The sequence below is a fragment of the Plasmopara halstedii genome, assembly GCF_900000015.1.
Source record: "Plasmopara halstedii genome assembly, contig: Scaffold_2061, whole genome shotgun sequence".
Taxonomy (NCBI): domain Eukaryota; phylum Oomycota; class Peronosporomycetes; order Peronosporales; family Peronosporaceae; genus Plasmopara; species Plasmopara halstedii.
Window position 1 is genome coordinate 495,826 of NW_020188969.1, and position 17,469 is coordinate 513,294.

General features: G+C 42.2%; 4 protein-coding genes across 4 annotated transcripts; 1 reads left to right on the forward strand and 3 right to left on the reverse strand.

Moving 5' to 3' along the window:
- Window positions 1-5,560: 5,560 nt before the first annotated feature.
- On the forward strand, window positions 5,561-6,748 carry PHALS_02617 (uncharacterized protein; the record flags this gene model as incomplete). The annotated part of the gene is made up of 5 exons (XM_024717032.1): window positions 5,561-5,669; window positions 5,733-5,762; window positions 6,477-6,556; window positions 6,617-6,683; window positions 6,738-6,748. 5 exons carry the CDS (start codon window positions 5,561-5,563, stop codon window positions 6,746-6,748), a joined length of 297 nt encoding a protein of 98 aa, XP_024582571.1.
- Window positions 6,749-7,093: 345 nt separating this feature from the next.
- Window positions 7,094-8,263, reverse strand: PHALS_02618 (glycine cleavage system t protein; the record flags this gene model as incomplete). The annotated part of the gene is made up of 1 exon (XM_024717033.1): window positions 7,094-8,263. The coding sequence occupies one exon, from the start codon at window positions 8,261-8,263 to the stop codon at window positions 7,094-7,096; it is 1,170 nt and encodes a 389-aa protein (XP_024582572.1).
- A 5,619-nt stretch (window positions 8,264-13,882) lies between these two features.
- On the reverse strand, window positions 13,883-14,100 carry PHALS_02619 (uncharacterized protein; the record flags this gene model as incomplete). Its single annotated transcript, XM_024717034.1, has 2 exons — window positions 13,883-13,891; window positions 13,951-14,100. The coding sequence occupies 2 exons, from the start codon at window positions 14,098-14,100 to the stop codon at window positions 13,883-13,885; spliced, it is 159 nt and encodes a 52-aa protein (XP_024582573.1).
- A 230-nt stretch (window positions 14,101-14,330) lies between these two features.
- Window positions 14,331-16,772, reverse strand: PHALS_02620 (hypothetical protein PHYSODRAFT_339760; the record flags this gene model as incomplete). Its single annotated transcript, XM_024717036.1, has 2 exons — window positions 14,331-14,563; window positions 16,166-16,772. The coding sequence occupies 2 exons, from the start codon at window positions 16,770-16,772 to the stop codon at window positions 14,331-14,333; spliced, it is 840 nt and encodes a 279-aa protein (XP_024582574.1).
- Between the last annotated feature and the right edge of the window lie 697 nt (window positions 16,773-17,469).

Sequence of the window (17,469 nt, forward strand, 5' to 3'; positions counted from 1 at the left end):
AGCCAGTCGAATCGATTGTGAAACTAGCAATCGCTCCTATAAGATGACTCGTGTCAGTACATAAATGCAGTTTGGGGCTCTCGGAAAACACCCATACTCCGCCACAGCTGCAAAAGATCTTGAGAGTCAGTTACGAGTGATTCCCCCCGTCGACTTTTCTTAACAAGCAAGAAGGATTCACTTAATTGTCAATCAGCGCTTTCACTAGGGACAGTGATAATTTCTGATGAGGCAAAAGAGCTACCAATCATTTCAAAATATCAATATCATGAGACTTATCGGTCCCTTTTCGACCTGAACGTCCTAACGTCGCTGACGGTTACGAATTATGCGCCGCTCTTTTCTCTCCCCTGGAGAAAAGACAAAGTTGCGCAGCACGAATCACGCCTTGTTTATGTTTCTGATTTGGCCTAGAGCAATACCAACAGGTTTACTGCAGAAATCGAAGGTAGTGAGCGCCCGCCCCAATGTCAACATTGTGTGTCATACATCGTAAGTTTCAGAATTACAGCCCTTTGATTGACGTTTAGTTCGCTAAAACTGGCATTAAGAGCCAGCAGTGGTTAGGTTGATGTCTATTATCAGCCAGTGCTCACATTTAGGCAAAAACGCTTCGACACGCTTGCCAGATCCAAGTACCATAGACAAAATCTCGACGGGGGCATAAAAAAAACGCTGCTGAGAGTAGAGGCACAGCTAGGCACAAGCAAAACCTTGGAAGTGTGGATACCTACAAGATCGAGTCACTCTTAAAGCAGCTTTCAAGCGCCGGTTTGACCTACGCACACATAATCTTAGAGCTAGAGTGGCCCGTGAAGCATGATAGGCTTCATTAAGTCCACATTCTTACAGATGCTAAAAGTGTATATCAAAGCGTTTCTGTCGACGGTATTATGCTTTTAGTAAGGGAGGATTTCTGTTTATATGATACCGATACGCTGGGAGTTTAGTAGGGTAAATAAAATGATCATAACACCTGCAAACCGATTCATGCTTGTTCGTATGTCTCAGGTATGTAGACATTTCTTCTGTATATCCGGTGTTTCAGCACAGTATTGCGCACTTCGCTTAATGACGCTCTTTTAGGTAAACCGTCAATTTTAGATCGGATGGTGACCTTTATAATATCAGTAAGTCTTATGGAATCGCAACCTTTTTCGTACCAAGACTGGAATAAATTGGTATGGGTGGAAAGGAGCATGGGCATAATCTAACCATAGTTAAAGAATGAAGTGAAGTCAATGGAGGTGGGGGTACTGCATGTTTGGCGTATAACTATCACCGCGGTCGCTTTGTACAAGTGTATCAAGGATTGTATCCACCTCAAGATTAACGCACTTTGTACGAAGATCGATTATAAATGACACACATAGGGCATGTCTAACGTGGTACCCAGCACTCTGAGCAAAGTTCGCCAGATAGTTTGCTGTGATCGAGCGATATTGAACCGAGACAATTGTCACAGGTGAAATTTTCGAGTGAAACAATTTGTCGGGAAACAGATTGACTACAACAGGGTTATCGTGCTTTGCACGGAGAACTGGTCGAATGGAAGAGATACACAACGCTCAGACGTTGGGTTTGCAATATACACCCAGAAGCGTAACCAAGAATCTTTGTTGTAACAAGTTATGAGCTTGCTTCGCATTTACATAGTGCCAACTTTAAATCATTCCCTTTGTCGTGTCTGCACCTCCAAGCATACTTGCAGCGGAAGTGTCCTTCCGGGTACTTCACCAAATTGCTTAGAGGTCCTCCAAAAAAGACGCGGCTCTCGCGACCAAAGCGCTGGAAGCAATACTCGGTGAGGATATCACGGTTTTCACCAATTTAACGGTCGCTGTGACTCTCTGGGTTATGGCTTTATACCTTAGCCGTAGGCTTACGATCAATCCGCTTACCCAAATGAAGTCGCTTACTGCGTTTCTCCTCCACTCTGCACAAGGTGCAAAATCAGGTATTTTCCCGCGGCGGGAAGTGTTGCAGCACCTACCATGGAACATACGCCAATGCTAGGCCATTATTATTGCGCTGGAGGCCAACTTGCTCGTCTGTTAGTGCAATAGTCATGCTGACTCATACAAAAAATCGTCACACCGTGACTATGGCCTAAAAGTGCCAGATGATGTTTCCCACGCTGGGGGAGAGGACTTGCACGCCTATGCATGCGACCCTTCCGCTCACAGTGCGAGAAGCTGAGCACACGAAGGTCGCTCTGTGAGCTCTCACTTCTCAGAGAAACCGCCGGAATTACAGAAGTAGCGGTTTATTAAACCCGTACTCTCCATGAATATTGTATATTGGGGACCGAAAGTCATCGAGACTGCCGAAGTTTAAACCCAAGTCGTACTCATAGGGCCGACCCATCGTTTAGCTTTCAAGTCAGTATTAGTGAAGTAGACAGCTTTGACTCATGCTTGAGTTTATGAAGCACGACTAAGATGTTGAGAATCACATCACCTACAGCCCCTGCTACTTGAAGCCAGGCTTATTGCCATGAGCTAGCGGCTACAAGTACCAACCAAGTATCAAATTCACGAGAAGGTCGGTTCCCTCTCAGAAACGCGCTACGACAAATGACCCTGTCTCTTCTCTAATAGAGAAAATGACAGAAGGCTAACTGGTCCAGCGCAGCAACGACAGTTGCTGCGTGAGCAGGGCAATCTTGCCGGAGTCGAAACTCAACCTTTTATTTCGTTTCATTACACTCGATACCGGCATAGGCGCTGATAAACCTGTTGGTCCACCAAACGTTCTACGTGAAAGCGGGTAACCTAATTATCATCAAGCAGTGCCAGCAGGTGTCGATCTGGATTTCGTGAGCTTTTATGGCGAAACGTTGAAATCTCCAAAAGTCTCTTTGTGCATGTAAAGCAAGAATAATCTCCAGACGGATGCGCTGGCTAAATGACATTGGGGATTGAAACACCTTCAGCGGATCACAACCGAGACAGCTCAGCTACTGAAAATCATTGAGACGCTGCTCTGTCTGCAGCGGCGTGCTCCACATCCAACTGATACGTAAGATCAGAGCGTAATATGGCCCATGAAGCCGAAGTAGACATATGAAATGGTTGCATTCGCCTAGAATGAAGAGTAGAACGTAATCTCCTTTATACTACCAACGTGCTGGTTCGCGGCAGCGTGATCGCACATTTGTTTCATAGACAGCAGACAGACGAGTAGGTTAACTGGAATCAGTGCAACCCCTTCAGCTTGTTTAGATGGGATTTGCCTAACTTCTTTGATATAAAGCAGCCTGACCCTCAGCGATAGCGCCGCATTTTCAGCGCATGATGCTCAATCGTCAAGGAAAAGTCATGACTTTGCCACAAAATTAGGCCGGGATGATCTCAGCAAGATGCATTGGATCGATGAACACAATGGGCTATGTTGGCAAAAAAATGTCGACATGGAGCTTGGCTATATTCTTTTTTGTGACGGTGTTACTAATAGCAGTAAACTGATCCATCTCGCTCTAACGATCACAATTCCGGTTTAAATAAACGCATGTCGTGGGATCCGAAACATTGTTCATAACGATGAACTGACAACACTCTGCTGAATCCGACAGGCTGGCCCAATGACGCCAGCGCATGCGGCGAATATTTAAGGTAGTGACTCGCTTCACACGTAAGATCATGTATGCTTACCCACTTTTGACCGTATATTGTGTCGCGTACAGTATTTTGTACTTGAGGTCCTCAACATAAGGCCAAACTACATGCTGCGTGTAAAACGAGTCAGTTTGCAATATGAAATTGCAGTGCAGACGTACGACTGCTTCAAAAGCACGGCATCTACGCTTCCAATACCCCCTCCCCGACGCTATCAGCAAATCAACACATATTGCTCATCAATTTGCAATGTAAAAGCGGATATACCGCCATTTTTGCGGACTTTCGATAAACTAGCTCGCGATCAATGAAACCCAGCTTTGAAAAATACAGCGCTCTATAAGAGGATTGGGATCATAGGTATGTTCTCCAGGGCTGTAACTATCATCTAATAATACAGTCTCGGAGATCAGAGATCCAGATTTGTAAACTCGTGCGAATACTTTATATATTCTGGTGCGTCGTGCAGCTATATGCAATTCACAGCCATTTAAACAGTATCGAAATTGCAGAAGCGTAGTGTTTACAAAATAAGGATATCACGTCTGTTTCTGTCATTTAACAGCTAACACGGTGATTGAGGCTCTTTTAAGCCTAAATAATCAAAGACGTTCATGACGTGAAACTCTATTTGGTATTAAACCTGGGTGCGAGAAATGATCTCATCCTAGGCATGGCCAAACTGGCTGGAATGCTACGATCTCTGAATTGACATATATTACGAAAACAATTATATTCGAGCATCTTACTATAGTGGGGCTTAAGTAGATCATGAATCATCATGTGCTTGTAAGCAGAAGCGTTTGGTGCTTGCACTAAGCTGCGACAACTTTGGTTTCGAATTACTGGTCCTTGTCCATACCTTGAAGGCCATAGGTGGCAGTAAGCCACCGTCTTCAAATTATTTTTCTGTATCGACGAGAGTTAGCGACTGTATGCCGCAATCTTCAAGGTTTATTACTTTGGTTTTAAATATATGTTCTGTGCGTTTTGGTCCCTCCCTAGATATGCGGCTTGAAAACGGCGACGGTTTGTTGCGCTTTGTCCCTCTCGAGGCGGCTGAATGCTGACATCTCTAGGGCAAATCCCGGTGACATCAGGCAACTGAGTGTTGCAATTAGACAAGTCGGGGCCTCCTGCCACTATGAATAGTCTATATTTGACGGCTGAATCAGCAAGACCTAATGACGTTCCAACAATATTGGGATTTTATCAGTGATATATCCCGACTCAATTTTATGAAGCCATCTCCGCACCTCAACGCCAATAAAAATATTTTATTAAGCTTGTAAGATTATTTATGGTGGATGTATGAAAGGAAGTATAGAATGGTCACTAAGTTGGTATGAATAGCGCCACGATAGGGGCCGAGAACCTCTTTCGCCAACGGATAAATCTGACAGTTGGAACAAAACTGAAAAGTACTCAGTGTCAGGAGCAGATAACACCAAAGATTCAGAAGTATGCTTTAACGCTATATAAGAATCACGCGGTGTTATTATAAGCTAATGCTGCTTCAAATTGGAATGTTTGGTATGATAACGATGCGGTTCTTGTTTCCAAATATATGAAACGCGCCGATGGAACCTAGAAATGCAGTTATGTGACGTCATCAAAGCTTAGCTTGGGGAAGCGGCGAAGTCATGCAGCACGATACTTTTTATTAGATATGGGGACTGGTTTCTACCAGGTTGATACATGGTCAGTACCATTAACCATATCGGCAGTCCATTGGGTACGAGCGCTAGTAATTCTAGCATGATCTGGAGAAGGGGGTCCGCTTCGGTGTTGACGTCACGCTTTGAACTTTGAAAAGTGAACCATAAGTTGACGCATCAACCAAATGTGTTCCTGGTGAAAAAGATCGCGAAAGCCTACAGCTGCAAAGGCAACCTTCATCACTAAATGTTCTAATTTAACTTTACTCCCGGCGCTGTAATCAGATGACTCACTGCATCACTGCTCAGGAGTTTTGGCCTGTAGATTTGGAAAAATTTCATCATGTGTGTCCCGCATACGATTCAGCGCGTCAAGAAGCTTTCTTAATGCTAGGTAGGCTAAAATCATAGTCACTACGTGATATTAGTGTTATCGACCTCATCAAATTCGATGCAGATCGTGTAGCGTTTGGAGTAGGCGAAGATGGTAAGTCAAACTTTGCTGTGATTTTCGGCCCACTCTCTCAGAGTTTTCACCAATAAGATCTTTATTAGGTGACTCACTTTCTTGCAGCCCCACAAGCCATGTTCATAGACAATAGTTTCTAGAGAACCTTCTTGTGTGATTCGGTGCAGAACTTTCAAGAAAAAACGCTTCGTGGTCCTACTGGTGTTAAGGCTTTAGGGAGGGGGTGTAACAAGAAACGTACCTCTGACAATGTTGTTAGTCCTAAATTGTGGGTACTGAGAAAATAGGGTCTTCAATCACTAAAAATTATGCTCAATATATGTGGAGAAGCCGTGAGGTTACTTAACAAGAAGTCGTTTCATTCCATTAAATTGGCGATCCACTCGTCACACTAACTTTATTCCATTAAAGAACCGTACAGCTCGCGTGTCGTCAGTCATACGACGGTGGTTGTTAGCGACAGATCGTTCATCGGGGTTGCGATAATTCAGGCACAGATAGCTTTTGACTATTTGAGTCTGCATAAATAAACGCACAGCGATTAGTTTAGAGCCACTCCCTCAAGTACCAAGTACTTAGTACTGCTCGAGTCAACGAGTGAAGTATGTTTTGGATTCAATTTTTTTCCAAATTGAATGAGATGATCACTCGTTTTATCATCTAAGTAATGAAAATCTTAGCAGTTTAATTCATAAGGCCAAACCTCTCCAAGGTAAACCAATTACTTACAAGCAACATACAGTATTCCAACTTTTTTTTGTTGTCATGATACGGCTATTGGGAAGGAAAAACAGGATCCTATCATCGCATCTGTAAGTAGCCAAATGCATAGGGCTAGTAAATTTATTCAGTTAGATTCTTATGTGTAGCAGCCCGTTATAAAGCGCTCATTTATGATTCTATGCGGGCTAATCGTCGAAGAAAGTCAAGATGCAGTCAGTGCGGCACATATATATATGCGATGTACCTTGCGATCTGACTTCGTGACTAAAGGTTGGCGATAGTGAAAGCTGCGAGACATTGATAATCAGCTTATCTGGTCCAATAGATAGTTGGCGAAATTAAGTTCAGTATTCACGGAGACTCGCGCCCATCTTCGATTGCAGCAATATGTCGTTGCGCTCACAAAAAAGTAATTTAAGCTCACTTTTACAATTTTTTTTACTCTGTAAGTGCGACATCAACTTCAAGGAGAATTTTTTATTCAGCTGAAAATTTAATAAAAGATCAGATTAAAAGGTAATAAGCCTTAAATGCTACTTTGAAATAAATGTTGCCAATACTTTGATTTTTCAAGCAGATTGATGTATTGGTTATCTATACAAAATAGAAACCAATGTGGCTTCTCCTTACTCCTTCTTGTAGTAATTGGCTTGTACGAACGGCATCTTAGTAATCACCGCCTGCTGTGCTTTCTTGCGCGCTTTAACCTGCAATTCCGTACCCAGTTTGCTAACCGCTTTGTCAACATACGCCATGCCAATCGCTTTCTTCAGTGTCGGACTAAACGTTCCGCTAGTCACGTGTCCCACAACATTGTCATGATCATCAAAGAGTTCAGCGCCTTCGCGTGCTGCTGCTCCTTCTACTACAAATCCAATGCGTTTCTTTCTTGCTGTCTTATTCTTCAGTTGATCCATAATGATGCTATGGCCAGGAAATCCACCTTCCTCTCGACGTCGTTTACTAATCGTCCACGCGAGTGTTGCCTCAATCGGTGTAATTTGATCGGTAATATCATGACCGTGAAGACACAATCCAGCCTCAAGCCGTAAACTGTCTCGAGCTCCAAGTCCCGCCTCCAGGACACGCTCATCCGCAATCAGTGCGCGAGCAAATGTCTCTGCGTCCTGACTCTTAACCGAGATTTCAAATCCATCTTCACCCGTGTAGCCACATCGCGTTAAAATGACGTCCAACTGCTTACCATTTGATAGTTTCACCGGTGTATATACTCCATGCATGAATTCCAGATCCTGAAGGTTCACATTGGCATTTAGCGTCTGTACCACATCCACAGCACCAGGACCTTGTAAAGCTATAAGTGCACGATCGTCAATTCGTTCGATAGCTGCTTCGCCTTTAAAATCGTTGAGAAGTTTATGCATGTGAATCAGATCAATGTCTTGGTTTCCGGCATTTACGACAACGTAGAGATGGTCATCATAGCGCGAGATCACACAATCATCGATGATACCACCCTGATCGTTTGTTATAAGACTGAGCTTCGCTTCTCCAATCTTTAATGCCTCCAAGTCGCCAACTACGACAGTTTCGAGAAATCGCACACGGTCTTTGCCTGTGATGCGCAGTTGACCCATGTGCGAGACATCAAAGAGCGACGCTTTGCCATGTTCACGCGTGTGCAGATGCGACTGTAATACACCTGCTTTGTATTGCACAGGCATCGAGTAGCCTGCAAATGGCACCATCTTTCCACCAAGTGATACATGGAAATCATACAGAGGCGTTTTCTTCAACGCAGCGGAAGAGAAGCGACGGATGGTGGTGGGACGCATAGTGGGCGAAAACTTGAATGTGGAGTGTCGAATCTAAACAATGTGGATTGGATGCCAAGTTAAGAATACACAAGAAGACTATTACTATCCTCTTAAAACGGATAAATACACGACAGTAACACCGAAATGTAGAAAATTAAAATATGCAGGTATTAATCTCTGTGAACTTTTAAGACGCTGAAATCTGTAGCATGTACAAGGTGAGCTCAACACACTTTTAGAGTTGGAGTAAAAGAAGGCGTAGCGGTCATTGCAATGACCACTCGACTGGAAACTTCCAAAGCTAAACGATCGGGATATTTGTGCAGATTTATTCAAACGTTTTCTATCAATTATACTGAAACTTATTTCCTGAAATATTGTTTTGGAGCAGCTGCTACAATTTTTTGAACCTTCAGTTGTTCGCTTGACAGCATTTGAAGAAAACACATTTGAATGAGAAGATCCCATGCAATGAGTTGGCAGGACGCGGCGTCTCATTATTCATTTCTGCCACACGACTTGCAAACCAGTAAACGAAATGAACTTCCGATGAATTGTTGGAGCAACAATCATGCACGCAGATCAGATCATAGCTCTGGGAGATAGTAAATTTGCCCTTATCAAGGGTACCACGGCGGTTGAAGATGCAATGATGATTTTCACGTCGGATAGTAAAAAGTAAGCTTCGTGCGGCTTGCTGGTTATTTAGCCCATACATCTATCAGAGGCGATGTCTCGACCCTGTTCATCTGAGCTTGTCACATTCTACGTGGTTGACACGTGCATTGATTGCAAGAGTTCGAATGGTTGCCTGCAGCGGGTCACTCATTGCGCGCGTTTGAACACATTTACGACGGTAGGATTGCCAGCCAGATCAAGAATTCTAATAATCTTAATACCCCGCTGAAGATTGTTGTATGCCGATGGAATGATTATAGGTTACATCTCGTTGAGATTGTTGATTCTATTGCGGCACGTTGCACCTTTGTCGCAACGCATTGCTTCTTAAGACCTCTTTCTTTTAGGTTTCTTCGAGTTCAATGCCTGTCGTGATTAGATGATCAACCACACCGAGCTGCCGAGCAGCGTGTAAGCACCCGACGGTGTTAAGCCACTGTTTGTCGAACCAAGAGCTCGTCTTGTCAATCATTGAATTGATCTTTCTCGGTGATGTTTACATTTTGATGTGATTTGTGAGACAGTCTTGGTAGCTCACGTGACAACGTTGCAGCTTTGAAGCTGATCTTGCAATTTTAACCGTATTATCCTCGCTTCATCGCGTTGTACTACCTCTAAGACTTACCATGCTCCAGGAATACGGCTTCCAATTCATCATGGAGTCTTTCACAAAGTGCAATCACTACGTCGGGCCCTCAGATATTTAGTTTTGAGCTGATGTGTATGTCGAATTTAAAGAATGGCTCGATTTAATAGCTCCTCCATTTTCTCCAAATGCTAGATCATAATTCGCATAAATTTTAAGTTTTCGAACCTTATCAATTTGATTTGTTTGTTTTCGTACGCTTGGTTGTTTTGCTGCGGTAGACTTACTAAGTAGCACGTTTGACAAGTTCTACCAGCTTCTTGAAGAAATCTAAGCTATTTCAAATACTATGTAAGAATCGTTTCGTACCCTTGTATGTTTTCCTGGATCAAAGACCTTCACAAGTTTGATGGTGTGACATCGTCGCGATCCTTACGATCTCCAAACAGCCTTGATAATTTAACATACATTGCCATCAATCCACAGGTATTCAGTTCAATCAATCTAAATTGATTTTTACCCATAGTAGTGACTTTATACGCTCTAACCTGTCGACTCAAGCAATGTCTGATTGTTGAAACTAGCAATCTATTTTAGCGATCGATTATTAAATCTCACGAGGTTGAAATCGATGCATGCAAAGGCGTTGCTTTGTACGGTCTGCAAAATCACCTCAATATATTGACAGACAGGGTTGTCAAGTCACATGTAACTGCTCTCATCGATTTATTCTTTTCGCCATCATACCTGATTCTCCTTTGTAGCTACTAAGTAAATCAAATCTTTCTACCATTAGTGATTTTTAAGAACTCAATGGGTCTAAGTTAATTCTATTGACTTTTTAGGAGTTGTAGTAATTCTATTCGTGATATCATTGATCGGCGATGAACCTCTCGCTTGGTCTTAGCTTGTCGAACCCAAGGCCAAGCAATGACTTAAGATTTGGCCCGTTTAAGGTCATTTCAATCGAGCAATGAAACGTACTACCTCTCATAATATTTGAACGAGGTTTTACTTCCCTTCCGATGGTATCGTGTGAGTGCTGGTAGCGCTTCTGTTGCGCCCTGATTGCACTCTTTGTTAACGAATATTGTTCAAGCAAGACGCTTGTTGTAGTCTATGACGTTTTTTATTTATCACGATAGAGACATTGCTCACTTAGTTAATCAAGAGAATTGAGCAAAAAGACTTCGAACAATATAATTCCTTCAAACGCACAATACTAGCATCATACAAGGCTATCGGAGTGAAGTTTCACCACATAGTTCTCTCATTGTAGAGATCGATATCTATAAACAGCAATTGACAGCATAATTGAGCACAACGAGTGGTATAATACCAGGCAAGAAAACCTCTTGGGTCCAGATTTTTGAGAGCTGATACGTCGCTTCCCCATCCGTCAGCGTCGTCAAATGCTGCTGAAGATGCATCATGTATCCAGCCCTTTGACTCTTGTCGCTCTCTGCGAATACAGATTTGACGAGTCACCCTTTCCAGAAGTATAAATTGGCCCCTTGATATCAGTAACATTCGCGGTCAAGCCCATTTTCTTCAAGCTTCGCTCTTCCATTGTAGCTTTCAGATTGGAAGACAAAGATGCTGACACCTGTCATATCGTTCCACAAGAATCTCATTCAGAACCAATTTTGTTGCTCTGCTTGTAAATAGTATTAGCGCTAATGACCTCATTGCTCGATGTATCTTCTTGCTGCAGGATCTCCACCGCGACGTTCACAGGGCCATTTTCTTTAACCTCTTCCGCTTCTTCTCCGTCTTCAATCGTTCTGCCAGCAGCTTTTCCTAGCACCCAAAAAGTTTAGGCAATAGTGTCACTCACACATGACATCTTCATCCGTCAGCCACCCGCCACCTTCTTTGCCGGAGAGATGCACCAGTGTTGTAGTGCATAAAAATATCTCATGACTTTATGTTCTGTCAATTTTGACCTCGAGCGCGAATTTCGCCTCACCAGCAATCGCAAGTAAAATGTCGTCATTTTTCAAATCCTGGAATCAAGGAAGTATTCATCAATGATACTTTCTCGTCAAAAATTTGGCACGATACGGAAAATAATCAACTTTGTGCCGTAGATATTATTTCTTATGGCGCTCTAAGTCATTATGATAAAAATGTGGTTCGGGATCTGATAGGCTCAAGGCCTACCGATATCGGGATCTCAATATAGTTGATTCCCAGAGCTCAATCTTTATGACCTAATATATGCCAAACGATCTTTAACCTACTGTGTTGAATCAAATTCATGTCAAACCAAGTTCGGTTATTATCACAATGGGGGACACTGATTAAATCGGTGAGTAAAAGCAAGGCCTTGGGAGCTGATGTCCACTTTTTCGATTCGAACTAGTGATACAAAACTACATCGCAGGTATCGTAGAGCTCAACCTGATCTTTTTCTTGGACTGGACGTCGCTCGTCATCGCCTTAGCTGTACAGGCGAAGTAAGCTCTAGATATAGCCGTCATAGAATAAGTGATCGGAATAAGAGCAAAATGTGTATCTTCACTGTCTTTTATGACGCGATATAATGCCTCTCCCCCTGCTTAAAATGCAACATCGTTGCTGCCAGGGACATACTGTGGAGCTGAAGAACTTGTAGTACTAAGACTAAGTCTTCCTGTAACATCAGCAATCCTACCTTTGTTATGTTTGCTCATCGATGAATCCGAAACAATCAATATTTCTAATCTGATGAAAGCTTAATAATGGCAGCGAGGGCGGGACGATGATTAAAAATGAGATGTGGGGAGATCACATTATGTTGAGCCCTTATTTACTGAATTTATAGTATTCGCGAGACTCGAACTCGCATGGGAAACACTTGTTTGCCGTCCCACTGCCAAAACTGACTCGTAGTTGTCTTGTTTGGTAATAGTTTCAACAATCGATGTAACTGATGCACTTGATATTGGTGTGAGCGCAACGATCCATGTAACAATTTATTGATATTCGGCTGGGAAGTACAATGAGTAGGATCTTTCACGGCGATTGCTCAATTTATTGTAATCCTTACTCAAATTGGTATAAAGTAGATAGGATAGAACGCGGAATTTCCTGTAGATGTTTTGGAAACTTGGTTGTGATTACGAAAAATCTGTATTGCTTTTGTTTAATCGTATATAGATCAGATGATTATTGTGAATTTTCCAGACTTCGGTGCGTTAGTGCCAAAAACTCCAAGTTGCTATCTATGGAAGGTATCCTGTCACAGTTTTCAAAGACTACCTCTGTATGCTCAATTTCCGCATATAGTCACGCAAATCATTCTTCTCAAGAATGTACGAATCTGCTCGATACTGAATAACCTTCGCTGACTACAATCATTGATAAACAAGCTAAGGTCTAGGCTTATTATCGTAGACAACTGCAAATGCTAAGCTACTTTTAGTAGAACTCTTCTCACTTTGAATTTATTCTGCCTATTTAACACCATTTAGACTGCGTGCATTCGTATCACAGCTACTTTGCCACTTGCAAATTGATTCATTTGAATACTGAGAACGTATTTATCTTTGTAGGTAAGTCAAACCTGAATTTGTCGTGGTTGGCAATTTCAGAACCTAGACGTATATTCCTACAAGGACAAAGTCAGCCTGATCGATATTGAAAACTATTTTAGAGCTTTTTTGGGCTAAACCAATACAATGGCAAGATTTGTTAATACCCGATCTAACAGCACATGGAAATACAGCTTCCCTAGTAGTACTTCGCAATGTTAAAAAACATATACGTGCGCTGTTCGATCGATCTGGATGTATGATTGTAGGCACAACATTGAAGCATCTCATTACCTTTGTGAATGCTGAAACCACATCCACTAAATTACTTGGTGAACTTTAGTTATACAGAAGCATAGACAGCGCAAAATATTTTTTATTTATTCATCGAGTGAGAACACATGATGTTTAACTAACGGGGAAGAGCAGTAATGAGTCGGCTCAGCTCGATTTAGCGCTTACTTCAGCGACACGTTTGTGGTAAAAAACAACTCACAAACGGTCATTATTCCTCAGACAGTACCAGTTCACACATGTCCTGCCTATTCACCAGTAAGATGAAAGCAGTATAATGATACGAACATTCAACGTCTGCAATTGTTTTAAGTGCTTAGCTCTCAATTATCATTCCTCGATTTATCTTACATGTTCTTGATGATTATGAGTAGTCATTACGCCGGCAGTTTTTTTTCCTTACCGTAATTTACCGCCACGAACATTCCTGGAACCTTCTTTCAGACCAGCTGCCATTTTCACGACGCAACCTTTGCAAAGTAGCTGTAGCTAAGGAAAATGGTACTTAATTTGAAATGTCTCCCTCTGGTCATGCAGTGTGAGAAGAGGTTCTTCAGAAGTAGCTTATCGGTGCTATAGTCATTGATGATGACAATTTCAGGTTTGTTAGAGCTCATTGGTGTATGACGTACCTGATCGACACTTGGAGGTGAGTTAGGATCAGCGAAAGTGATAAATCCATCAAGCTTATCGCGTAGATACTCATAAAGCTCTTGATGAGGATTACGAGCAATGATTGTTAAATGGGCAAAGACGTGTGGTGAATGTTTAAGAATGAACATACAGAGATTGTTCTTACCTATTGTCGATTCCAACATCAGCTGTTTGCTGTGTGTTATCGATACCAACATCAGATGTTTGAGGTCTCGCTTGAATAATTCTATCAGTTTGGTTAACACGATCAGTATTGTTTGAGCTGTTTACCATCTGCACACCGGTATCAACTCCAACATCGATCATCGCAGGTCGAACATTTGGAGGTGAGACTTAAGGGTTTGTTTGGGAGTATCCATCAATCATTGTTTTTTAATGACTCAGCAGACTCGGTTGAGTCGGTCTGAGTTGATTCGGTTGATTTCTTAGGGACTGCAGCAATCCCATTCGTGATATCACTTGCCCACGAAGCACCTTCGTACATCCCTCGCTTGGCTTTAGCTTGTCGAACGCGGCGCAGAACTTGTTCAAGAAGCTCCTGCCGTTTTTGCTCTCTTTGAGCGAGCGATGTAAAATTTGGAAACATTGTGTCTATATCAAACGATCACAAAAACTGAAATGAGTAGCCTTAAATACTCTTACCAGTAGCTCGGCATAACTGAGTCCTGACGAAAGGGTAGATACGATTGACAGATACGATTTCGCTAATTGAGAAGATTTAGATAACGATCCTTGATGCAATGGAATGGAGCTCCAAAATTGCTTCCAAGTCATGGTGATACTTACGATTTACTACTGTTCTGCGGAAATTCGCGGCTGCATCAAGATACAGCAACTCATTCTTGATTCGACTCACCTCCTGAATAACCCAAAGCTTCAGTAAAATCTTAACAAGCTCACGTTCTTTATCTACACAGCTTGGGCACATTACTATCTAACTGCTATGTTTTAAGTCAGACGGTACCCAAAAATCTCAGAAAAAATAATACTCGAGATTATATACTTGAGTCAAAAGCTTACTGAGGATTTCTCTATCAAATTTATTTACAAGCTCATTTTTTGTGGCGCGGGGTGAAACTATGTTAGCTTTTTCTTGAACCCCAATATGCCTTTTCAAGCGTTGATCTCCTGTTTTTGTTAATCTGTCGCAGATTATCTTTTGGCTCCCAGGAGTCAGGTTCATCGCCAACCCATCTCACCACATAATTGTACTTTCCAGAGCGTATCGTTTTGTGACCCAGGATCTTCTTCGCCTCAAGAATATCGCCTCGATTAATAGTAGCATGTGTAGTCGCTGTTTTAACCATTTTAAGATCGTTTGGCGCCTTGTAGAGGTATGCCCATTTCTTGAACGGATTTGGACTCGGTAGCCATCAATTCCAACGGTTTTATAGACTGCTTTAAGCAGCTTCTTTATCAAATGCCTGCTTCTTGAGACGGTATAATACGCTTGATCCGACGTCAAACTCCTTCTCAATTTTTTTGGCTTCCACCTGATCATGACTCAGATCTGCATCCATTACTTTTCCTTTTGCCTCATATGGGGTCATACAAATCGAACGATGAAACTTGGTATTGTAGTTTTCAATAACATCAGTGATGAGCTTTTGCGTAATTCTCTTGGAAGACATTTTAGTTAGTCTCTGCTTTAAGGTCCTGTTGAAGCGTTCAATTTTACCCATGCTTCCGTGATCACCGGGTTCGTTGTTTTAGTGCTCAATTTCCTTAGTTTGGAGAAATTCTTGTGCCTGTGAATTCATGAACTCGCTTCCATTATCGCTTGTTAGGATATCAACATTGTGGAGACGAACGAACGCTTTTAGCGCTGCTAACACAGTTGCTGCTGTCTTGTTCGATAAAACCTTCGCAAAGCCTAGCCTCGAGTTGATATTGATAGCAGTCAAAATTGGTCGCTTTACTCAAGACGCAAGATCAATTTGCCAAGCGTTGGGGTTATGCGAAGCGATTTTGAAGCCATTGAATCTCTTCTTTTGCTCTTGATATCGTTGAATATCAGTCTGACTCGCATACCAATCCTTTACAATTTTGAAAGTTATCTTAGGATTTAACTCCTTTGCCTTCTCATACAGAGCTTGAGTTCCAGTAAAACCGGTGTTTTTTATATAACAGTAGAGTTTCTTTAATAGCGCGTCCATGATCTATATTTACATATAAAAAATTCCCAGTGGTTACCTGCTTTAATATCAAGTGGTTCAGTCGTGATACCATCATCTAGCACTCGACGTTTGTCATAGCCGTAGTTGATCGCTGTTTTGTTTTGAGTATAGGTGATGATGGACTTGGTTTCTTTCAATACTCTAAACCCCTTGTTTCTACCTTGAAGCGTGATGCGCTCCCGTACAACAGTCTCAAACCCATCGGAATTAAGAACACCATTGTTTCGACCACCTCCCTGCTGAATACCCTTCACTGAAACTTTTACCTTGTAAGACTTGTTGGGTAGATAGCAAATATAGTCTTTATTCGATAGTGAGATCATAGCATCACCTGACCGTTCATCTTTGAACAAACCAGGAGTACGGCGATCAAACTCAGCTATCTCATTGTTGTTGTACTCCTTGAAGTGGGTTCGTAGCTCAGGCTTCATACAGTCTCGAAACGGTTGATCACAGCTGAAAGCGATATAAGCTGAATCAGTGTCCATCTCCTGATACTGAAAGTCAAAGCGATCGAAGTCTATGCAGTCATAGTAAAACTGTAGCATACGTAGCTTAGCAAGCTGATTGATTGCAATCGATAAATGGATTGGGTTCTTGTCATTAAGGCGGCGTTTCTTCATGGTGACTTCTCACGCATCATTAAGCTCTTTCAACCCATGGAAAGTAAACTTCTCGATCTTGTTCTTAATAGCTTTGTCGCTCGACTCGTTCTTTACCTCTTTATGCTTGCTCATGTCCATTCCAGATCGATTAAAAGCACTGTTGCCTACCAGTTTCATCATCGCGGCAATCATAGCCTTAGACTTATCAACATCACCCTCTCGCCTGGTGTTTGATACAGCCTCCACAAATTGAGCAAAAGCTTTATAAGAGCTCGCTTTGATGAAGCTGTAAGTCTTGGTGATCTCCGAACCATGTTCAAGATATCACTTTAATGGCGGCGTATAAATGAGTATCTGCTTACCGAAGTAACTACCAATTAGCTTACGACTTGCGTTAGTCGGTTAAGAGATGATATAAGCATCTTTATCGATAATACCTGCATGTTTCTTAGCACGTGCCTCATCAAGCTGCTTCTTACGTTTCTCATTGTATTCGAACATATGCTTACCAATGATCTTTTCAGCTGGCTCAATCTCAGTGTCTTGAAAATCGGTGTCATCTCGCTATAATAGCCTTTCAAATACCCAGGTGTTTCAATATCACATTCAAGAAAGCCGAATACCTTGTCTACTTTGATGTCATCGATGATACCATCATACGCTTCAACCGTAGTCAATCGACCGCATGGCATCTCATTACCAAGGGCCCATAGCT